This window comes from Cottoperca gobio, unplaced genomic scaffold (genome assembly GCF_900634415.1).
Source record: "Cottoperca gobio unplaced genomic scaffold, fCotGob3.1 fCotGob3_184arrow_ctg1, whole genome shotgun sequence".
Classification (NCBI taxonomy): domain Eukaryota; kingdom Metazoa; phylum Chordata; class Actinopteri; order Perciformes; family Bovichtidae; genus Cottoperca; species Cottoperca gobio.
This window is the reverse complement of record NW_021166829.1, coordinates 146,431-156,856: the sequence shown is the minus strand read 5'-3', so window position 1 is coordinate 156,856 and position 10,426 is coordinate 146,431. Positions and strand designations below refer to the sequence as shown.

The 10,426-nt window shown below is 41.6% G+C and overlaps 1 protein-coding gene across 1 annotated transcript in view; it reads left to right on the top strand.

The window, feature by feature from the left end:
- The first annotated feature begins 2,578 nt into the window (after positions 1–2,578).
- Positions 2,579–10,426, top strand: part of LOC115004765 (protein-methionine sulfoxide oxidase mical3a) — a 30,710-nt gene continuing 22,862 nt past the window's right edge. The window contains 12 exon segments of the mRNA XM_075074113.1: positions 2,579–2,992; positions 3,103–3,310; positions 4,608–4,724; positions 4,930–5,031; positions 5,325–5,480; positions 5,589–5,689; positions 5,759–6,016; positions 6,113–6,228; positions 6,532–6,658; positions 8,211–8,521; positions 8,638–8,834; positions 9,089–9,189. Coding sequence (XP_074930214.1) covers positions 2,729–2,992; positions 3,103–3,310; positions 4,608–4,724; positions 4,930–5,031; positions 5,325–5,480; positions 5,589–5,689; positions 5,759–6,016; positions 6,113–6,228; positions 6,532–6,658; positions 8,211–8,521; positions 8,638–8,834; positions 9,089–9,189 — 2,058 coding nt within the window. The 5' untranslated portion in view covers positions 2,579–2,728.

The window sequence follows — 10,426 nt, the reverse complement described above, 5'->3', positions numbered from 1 at the left end:
TGTTTTTAAACTGAACAAATATAATGTTGACTGCGACGCATGTTGAGATTTATGATACTGTGTTTACAGAAAAGATGAAAACTCACTAAATATGAAAGAAACTCAAAAGACGTCTTTAATTATTAAATAGATATTTAATAATAACACGCTTAACAGAAACCCTGATGGTGGCGCTGCTGCGTCAGGAGGAGGAGGAGAAGAACTTCTGATCTCTTCTCGTTAAGCTCGTTACCTCAGACACAGATTACTGTCTGAGGTCAGGGGGAGAAAACTGCTGCACTGGCCACGCCCCCTGACCTCAGAGAGAGAGAGAGAGAGAGAGAGAGAGAGAGAGAGTGTGTGTGTGTGTGTGTGTGTGTGTGTGTGTGTGTGTGTGTGTGTGTGTGTGTGTGTGTGATTAAAGTGGATTTAGACGCTGGCTTGCTGCAGTGTTTCTGCAGATGGAGAGAGGCTCTCTGAGACGTGAGTACACACTGATTCATTTCACACATTTACATCTCACATTATAAGTCTGTATGTATGTGTGTGTGTTCAGGATCTTCACACTAAATATAACTTTAATGGTAGATTGAGTGTGCTGACAGAAAGGTTGAATTAAACAAACCGATTTATATTATCTTTAATGTGAAACGCTCCTTTATAGAAACTATTCATCCAGAGTATCTTTCTGTTTATCTAAAATATAGATTTATAATCAGAATCTGGTTTATTGTCGTTTTCACAAACACACAATCTACTTTGGTGTTTTGGTGCAAGAAGAAACAAAGAGCAAGTGTAGCAAAAATGAAGAGTAGAAAAGAAATGCAATGAAATATGAACAAATATTGTGTGTGTGGAGGGCGGGGGGGTGCTTGGTACAGATGGATCTCTTCTGTATGAAGCTCTTTGTTTCTATTTACTGTGACTGTTAACCACACACACACACACACACACACACACACACACACACAGTGACATCATTATTACTGTGTGCTGTCCAATAAAGGTCCTTCTACACCAGGGGTGACCAAGAGGTCGATCGCGATATAATATATATATATATATATATATATATATATATATATATATATATATTCCCCCCCACCGTCGCAGAATTTTTAATACAGGTAGATAATTTGGACCTGGTCATTTTTAAAGTAGCTCGCAAGCCAATAAAGTGTGGGCACCCCTGCGCTACACTGTGTATTAAAATGCATCCATCCAGATTATATCCGATTTATACATCTGATTAATATTTCCAGTGTTCAGATATATCACTGATTCACACTGATGGTTGTTATTATGTATTTTATGCTACATTGTGACGCTACGTTGTTAACATTACGTTGATGCGTTTTGTTGCTACTTTACGTTGTTGTGTTTCATTGTTAACATTACGTTGTTGCGTTTCGTTGCTACTTTACATTATGTTTCATTGTTAACGTTACGTTGTTGCGTTTCATTGCTGCTTTACATTGTTACATTTCGCACTTAACATTACGTTGTTATGCTTCGTTGCTACTTTATGTTATGTTTCATTGTTAACATTACGTTGTTGCGTTTCCTTGCTACTTTACGTTATGTTTCATTGTTAACATTACGTTGTTACGTTTCGTTGCTACTTTACGTTGTTATGTTTCGCAGTTAACATTACGTTGTTGCGTTTCGTTGCTACTTCACGTTATGTTTTGTTGTTAACATTACGTTGTTACATTTCGTTGCTACTTTACATTGTTATGTTTCATTGTTAACATTACGTTGTTGCGTTTCGTTGCTACTTTACGTTGTTACGTTTCGCAGTTAACATTACGTTGTTGCGTTTCATTGCTACTTCACGTTATGTTTTGTTGTTAACATTACGTTGTTACGTTTCGTTGCTACTTTACGTTATGTTTCATTGTTAACATTACGTTGTTGCGTTTCGTTGCTACTTTACGTTGTTTTGTTTCATTGTTAACATTACGTTGTTTCGTTGCTACTTTACATTGTTATGTTTCATTGTTAACATTACGTTGTTGCGTTTCGTTGCTACTTTACGTTGTTACGTTTCGTAGTTAACATTACGTTGTTGCGTTTCGTTGCTACTTCACGTTATGTTTTGTTGTTAACATTACGTTGTTACGTTTCGTTGCTACTTTACATTGTTATGTTTCATTGTTAACATTACGTTGTTACGTTTCGTTGCTACTTTACGTTGTTATGTTTCATTGTTAACATTACGTTGTTGCGTTTCTTTGCTACTTTACGTTATGTTTCATTGTTAACATTCCGTTGTTGCGTTTTGTTGCTACTTTACATTGTTACATTTCGCAGTTAACATTACGTTGTTACGTTTCGTTGCTACTTTACATTGTTATGTTTCATTGTTAACATTACGTTGTTACGTTGTTTTGTTTCATTGTTAACATTACGTTGTTGCGTTTCGTTGCTACTTTACATTGTTACGTTTCGCAGTTAACATTACGTTGTTGTGTTTCTTTGCTACTTTACATTGATTTGTTTCATTGTTAACATTACGTTGTTGCGTTTCGTTGCTACTTCATGTTGTTATGTTTTGTTGTTAAGATTACGTTGTGTTATTACTGTTGACATTCAACAGAAATGTATAATACCAACTTTTTGACAACATTATTTGTAGACTTTTTTTAGTTTTTTCCTCTCTGACATCAGACTACGAGCTGGAGTCTGTCATTGACGTCATCAGCAGGTGACGCCCTTCCCATGGTGCCCTGCAGCTTCTGGGGTTGCCATGGGAGACGAATCGTACCTAGAATGCCGAGCTCAGGAGCTGTTTGACGAGTTTGTGTCGGCGTCGACCTGCAGGGCGGCGCTTTGGGCCTTCAGCCAGCTGTGCGAACATCTGCAGCTGGACCGGCGTGCCGCAGAGACGCCCCTGTACCGACCAATTAAACGGCGCCTCAACTACTGGAGGGCCAACGCTCTGTGGGCCAAACTGGACCGAAGGGCAGCGCAGCCGGAGTACCAGAAGGCACACGCCTGCAGCAACACCACTGTACGTTATTCAAACATATTATTATATATAACAACACCAACGTACGTTATCAAAAGAGTATCAATTTTACATATTGAACCCACATTAAAGACTGTCTACTCTCTGGTCAGTGCGTGATCATCGGGGCGGGACCCTGCGGCCTGAGGACGGCGGTGGAGTTGAGCTTCATGGGAGCTCGGGTGGTGTTGCTGGAGAAGAGAGACTCCTTCTCCAGAAACAACGTGCTCCATCTGTGGCCCTTCACGATCCACGACCTGAGGGGCCTCGGCGCCAAAAGGTTCTATGGAAAGTTCTGTGCCGGCTCCATTGACCACATCAGTGAGTCTGTGATGCGTAACTCTATGTACACACCAAACAGGAAGCACATTTTTGCGCAAGTTTAACCGCAGGATTATTTGTGTTTATTAATGCAATTAATCAGGTTAACTACAGTGGTATGAATCAAAATGAACAGATTTAGCTGTAATTTAATCACAATAAACATGATTAAAGGAAGCAGAAATAACTCCATCATGATGCTTGTCAGTAAAGCAGTTCATGTTTAGTCAGGTCTGTCCGCAAAACGATAAGCAAACAACTCTTAAAATGCTTGTTTTCTGAATGGAGTTTGATTGATCAGTCATGGTAACATTGTAGCTTTATCATCTAAATGAGGCATAAATGTTTCAACACGCATATCTACAGATTGAGTAATCAGAAATCCTTTTTTAGTCCCACAATGGGGAGATTTACTTTAAAATTATTTAAGATGATTGTTATTGATGACAGGAGTCCACAGATGCTACAATAACTTTAAAATAATAATATAATAATAATAAGCTTTATTTGTAGAGCACCTTTCATACAAGAATTGCAGCCCAAAGTGCTTCACAGCAAAAACATAACAATTAGTACAAGATTAGACTAAGAGCATTTACAGTACAATAATCACAGTGTTGATGTAAATGAGTCTGAAGTACCATTCTAAAAATAGCAGAATTGAAATGGTATAAAATAACATTGGCACACCATTCTTTTAAATGTTTTAAACTATCAGAGCCATATTTTGAAAGCATGAGATCAACAATGGGCCCCTGTGGCCCTTCAACTGGTTTACTCCCTTTGCTACCCATTCCTGGTAGTCTTTGATTTACATTTACAGTGTCAACCTCTTTATTGACCTTTTAACGTATAAAACACAGACGTCTCCGTGAGTCCAGATTCTTTTGGCAAAATCTTGGTTAAAGCCCGCTTCATAAACAAACCCCTGTTTGTTAAGTTTTATGAAACCTATCGGTTAAAGCCAGTTTTCCTCCAATATATTCTTTAATCTTTCACTTTTCCACTAATTGTGTAAAGAACATGTAAACACATTTATCAGAGAAACTTCCTCTTTTTCTCGTGGTAACACCGTCTATTTGATCTCAAGTTTTTCAAAAATACACACTCTGAAACTTTGTATACAAGAAGGAGGACATTAAAGTTGACCTTAAAATGTAACGCTTGAGTTAAACATTTTCACATATTCATGTCTTTGCATTGACTTTGTATGTTATCGCGCCACCTCCTGTTTGGTGTGAACATGTGTGATCAGGACAGCCAGATCGTCCAATCAGCTTCCATTTTCTGTCTGCAGGTATCCGTCAGCTGCAGCTAGTCCTGCTAAAGGTCGCCTTACTGCTGGGTGTGGAAGTTCATGTGAACGTGGAGTTCAAAGACCTGCTGGAGCCGCCGGAAGACCAGCACAGACACAGTGGGGACTGCAGTTATTTTAATAAACGTGCTGCTGTCTGTGATCAAGGAAGTTATTAAGGGTGTCATAACCTGTACAGTCTGTAAAGCACACTGAGACAAATGTATAATTTGTGATATTGGGCTATATAAATAAATTTGATTTGATTTGGATCCACTCTAAAATGTAAGGGTTTATGTCTCCCTGTCTGCCTGTCTCCCTGCAGAGGTGGGCTGGAGGATGGAGGTGAGTCCAAAGTCTCATCCTGTCAATCAGCTGGAGTTTGATGTTGTCATCGGAGCAGACGGACGCAGGAACACACTTCCGGGTAAGAAACTAAAAGACAAAACACTTGTTGCCAAAAGCGCATACAGGTAGATCCTCCCATTCTACTTGTGGAGACTGGACTTTGACTTGACTGAGACTTTCCTTTACACACCAGGGGCTTTTTTTTCATGCACATTTTTGCATGTCAATATATTTATCTAATTGTTTTGTCATGAATACTTTCACACAGAACACAATTATGACCCAGAACCTATTCTGCTTTATCATTTAGTCTTGTATTATAGAACAGTTTTTTGTCACTTCTACTCGTCCTCTAACTGTTTGTGTGTGCAGGTTTCAGGCGAAAAGAGTTTAGAGGGAAGTTGGCCATCGCCATCACTGCAAACTTTAAAAACCGAAACACCACACCTGAGGCCAAAGTGGAGGAGATCAGCGGGGTGGCTTTCATCTTCAACCAGAGGTTCTTCCAGGAGCTACGACAGGAAACTGGTACAAACATAAACCAAATATGTGCTGATGAACAGACATTTAATAAAAGTCAGTATGAGACTGTTATTGTTCGTAAAGTAAAAAGTAGGTCATATCTGAATGTTTCAGGAATTGATCTGGAAAACATTGTTTACTACAAAGATGACACTCACTACTTTGTGATGACGGCAAAGAAACAGAGTTTGTTGGAGAAAAGAGTCATTAAACAGGTAAATACAAAAGAGAAAAGAGTCATTAAAGGGAATTCTCCGCTGAATAAAAATATCTTCCTCCGTCAGGACTTTTCAGACACCGAGCTGCTTCTCTCGAGGGCGAACGTGGACCAGAATGCATTACGGGCATACGCCCGCAAGGCCGCCAACTTCTCCACCAATCACCAGCTGCCGTCTCTAGACTTTGCCATGAACCATTACGGTCAGCCGGACGTCGCCATGTTTGACTTCACCTGCATGTACGCCTCGGAGAACGCTGCCATGGTTCGCCAACGCCACGGGCATCAGCTGCTGGTCACGCTGGTGGGAGACAGTCTGCTGGAGGTGAGAAAGGTGGAGAGACAGACAGGTGTCTGCTGGATAAAAATAATAAGGACATCAAATAATGATCAATATTAATGATATTTAACCTGTCTACAGCCTTTCTGGCCGATGGGAACAGGAATAGCTCGAGGTTTTCTGGCAGCTCTCGATTCAGCCTGGATGATCCAAAGATGGTCTCAAGGAGGAGCTCCACTGGACATCCTGGCAGACAGGTATATACAGAAAAAATAAATTATATATATATATATATATATATATATATATATATATATATATATATATCAACCAACTCCACACACAGCACTGGTTCTGGACCGCTGCTGTGGCAGTCGCCAAAGATTAAAACCCGGGCGTGGAAGGAGTTGGGGGAGGCTCTGGAGTAGGACTTTCAGTGTGTGGTCAGTTCAAGTATCTCGGGTTCACGAGTGAAATGAAGCATGAGATAGACAGACCTGCTTGCTGTCAAAGAGACAGGTTACTATCCTGAAGTGATACCATTTCTGTCTCCCCCTCAGAGAGAGTCTGTACCGTCTCCTCCCTCAGACGACTCCAGAAAACCTCCAGAAGAACATCAGTCTGTTTACAGTCGACCCGACAACCAGATACCTGAACATCAACCTGATGCTCATCACACCTGCTCAGGTACACACACACACACACACACACACACATTCCCATGTTGGAGCTGTAGCCTGAAGCCCCGGCTATACTTTCTGCATGGACATATAACCCTAACCCTACTGACGTGGATTTGTGGCAAAGGTTGAGTGCATGTTTTGATTCAATTCTATTCGGCGGATTTTCATGCGGGTTTACGACGTGTATGTGCGGTTTGTGCAGGTTTCGCACGGGTTTTAAACCAATATGTTATTCTTAAAGCTCCTCAAAGTTCTCCATTTTCTCCGTCCGTCCACTTATTTAGAAAAGTTTGGATGTACACGGACAGGCAAAAACCCGCCACACTTTGGCCGTGCAGACAGTTGCGTGAATGCATCAAGATTAATCCAGACAGATAATCTGACAGAAACATATTTCAGAGATCCATAAAGGTTTGAAGGTTATGATTTAGTCTACTGTATAGACCAGGGGTGGGGAACCTCTGGCCTCCGGGCCGTAAGCGGCCCGCGAGACCATTTGATCCGGCCCTCGACGTAATTCATAAATGCACGCAAAACAATCCACTAGAGAAAAAAAACTAGACGGCAATAGAAAAAATCGGGCGTTTTTCCTGGCCAAGGTCAGGGTCCTTGAACACAACACGAGCGGAACGTGTCGTCACGTCATGTCAAAATACTTCAATATTAAACGAGACGGTCATTGACATCAGTGAACGCAGCGTGGCGAGTGTAAACAAGAGAAAGCTGGATGCGGAATGTCACACTTTCCAGGAGAAATGGACGAACGATTATTTGTTTGTGGAAGTAAAAGGCCAGTGTGCCTAGTTTGTGTGGACGTACTTGCGGTGATGAAAAATGATCTCGAGCGTCATTACAGCACGAGACATGCAAAACTACACGAGCTGAGAGGACGAGTGTTTGGATAAAGTTAACGTTCTTCGGTGGAGTTTGTCCCAACAAGCAGCTCTCTGCAGAGCAGAACATACAAACATGGACAGATAGAGAGGTACACCAAGAACAGACTGTTCCACCACTGCTGTGCAGTTATCACTGCCATGTGCAATACTTTATTTATATCAACCACTTGGTACTTATATTATTTTTTATTCTATTTAATTATTGTGTACTGCCTTTTTACTTCAAGTTCTTTTGCTGTGACGAGATACATTTCCCCGTTGTGGGACTAATAAAGGATTTCTGATAAAACAGAAAGATACATGGATAAAAAAGTTGCTTTTTTGCACAGCATATAAGAAAAGTGAAATGAACGGGCTGCGTCTTAAAAGAATGTGCAGAGGTTATGAATTCAATAATTAGTACGGCCCTCGAAGGATGTTGTGAAAAAAAAATGGCCCTTGATAGGAAAAAGGTCCCCCCCCTAGTCTAGACTGTGTTACAGCTCACTAAATATTTGATGTTATAAAAGCATCACACTGCAAAGAGCAAGTGTTGAGCGAGTGGGGCTGGATCAGAAATGCTCCCTCACCGGGATGTCTCGTGTCACGTGAACACACCTGGTAGATCTAACATATATAACATATATAACAACAATATTAAACATCTTTTTTGTCCCTCAGGTGAGACACCTGGTGGACACAGGTGAGGAGGCAGGGCTAAACACAGACAGTGGTGACATCATCCTCAGACAGAGTGAGTTACTTCTTTATTATTAATAACATTAACTGTGACACGCTGAGTGAGCTGTGCTCTGATTGGTCGTCTGTTTCATCCTCTCAATAGGTTCTTTCTCTCGGTCCAATCAGCTGCTCACCTGGTGTCAGGAGCAGACTCGTGGTTACCGTGGCGTTGTTGTTAGCGACTTGACTACTTCCTGGAAAAGTGGACTCGCTCTCTGTGCCCTGATTCACCGATACAGACCTGACCTCATGTAATCAATACAATAATAATAACATGTTATTATTATTATTAATAACATACAGACCTGACCTTATGTAATCAATATTATCTATATTATTATTTTTACTTTTGTCCGTCTGTTCTCAGAGACTTTGACTCGCTGGAGGTCTCCTCAGTGGAGGATAACACCCGTCTGGGCTGGGGCGTGGCGGAGCGTCACTTCGGGATTTCTCCTCTGATGACGGTGGAGGAGATGTGGTCGTTAGGAGAGCCGGACTCTCTCTCTCTGGTAATGTACCTGAGTCAGTTCTACCAGCTGCTCCAGGACATAGCACCCCCTGCTGGTGAGGCTCTATAATCTATATAATCATTATTCATTATGACATCGTTCTACTACTACTTATTATTTTCAGGGATATTTTTGACTGATATTTTGATATTTTCCACATATTTTTTGGATGTTTTTCATATATTTTTCATTAGATGTTTCACATGTTTTACTATTTGTGCATTTTTCACCTATTTAATGCATATTTTACTCATGTTTTTCACTTATCTTTTCATAATGTTCCTGATGTCCATGACGTCCTCTATGCAGGTTGTCTCAGTCAGAGCTCCGACCTGAGATCAGCTCTCATAACGCCGGCCTCGTTGCTCAGCAGGCTGGGACTCAGTCAGTCCAGGAGGAGACACCCAAAGGTGACCAAAGTCTGTCCTCATGTCTCTGTATGTCCTCATGTCATCTCTGTCTTTCCTCATGTCTCTGTTTGTCTGTCTTCATGATGTCTCTGTGTGTCCTCATGTTGTCTCTGTCTGTCCTCATGTCGTCTGTCTTTCCTCATGTCTCTGTTTGTCTGTCCTCATGTTGTCTCTGTCTGTCTTCATGATGTCTCTGTCTGTCTTCATGATGTCTCTGTCTGTCCTCATGATGTCTCTGTCTGTCCTCATGATGTCTCTGTCTTTCCTCATGATGTCTGTCTGTCCTCATGTTTGTTCTCATGATGTCTGTCTGTCCTCATGTTTGTCCTCATGTTGTCTCTGTCCTCATGTCGTGTCTGTCTTTCCTCTTGATGTCTCTGTCTGTCCTCATGTCTGTCCTCATGTTGTCTCTGTCTGTCCTCATGTCTGTCCTCATTTTGTGTCTGTCCTCATGTTGTCTCTGTCTGTCCTCATGTTGTCTCTGTCTGTCTTCATGATGTCTCTGTCTGTCTTCATGATGTCTCTGTCTGTCCTCATGATGTCTCTGTCTTTCCTCATGATGTCTCTGTCTGTCCTCATGTTGTCTCTGTCTGTCCTCATGTTGTCTCTGTCTGTCCTCATGTCTGTCCTCATGTTGTCTCTGTCCTCATGTTGTCTCTGTCTGTCCTCATGTTGTCTCTGTCTGTCCTCATGTCTCTGTCTGTCCTCATGTCTCTGTTTGTCTTCATGATGTCTGTCTGTCCTCATATCTCTGTCTGTCCTCATGTCGTGTCTGTCTTTCCTCTTGATGTCTCTGTCTGTCCTCATGTCTGTCCTCATGTTGTCTCTGTCTGTCCTCATGTCTGTCCTCATTTTGTGTCTGTCCTCATGTTGTCTCTGTCTGTCCTCATGTTGTCTCTGTCTGTCTTCATGATGTCTCTGTCTGTCCTCATGTTGTCTCTGTCTGTCCTCATGATGTCTCTGTCTGTCCTCATGTTGTCTCTGTCTGTCCTCATGTTGTCTGTCTGTCCTCATGTCTGTCCTCATGTTGTCTCTGTCCTCATGTTGTCTCTGTCTGTCCTCATGTCTGTCTGTCCTCATGTCTGTCCTCATGTGGTCTCTGTCTGTCCTCATGTTGTCTCTGTCTGTCGTCATGATGTCTGTCTGTCCTCATGTCTCTGTTTGTCTTCATAATGTCTCTGTCTGTCCCCATGTCTTTCCTCATGTTGTCTCTGCCTGTCTTCATAATGTCTCTGTC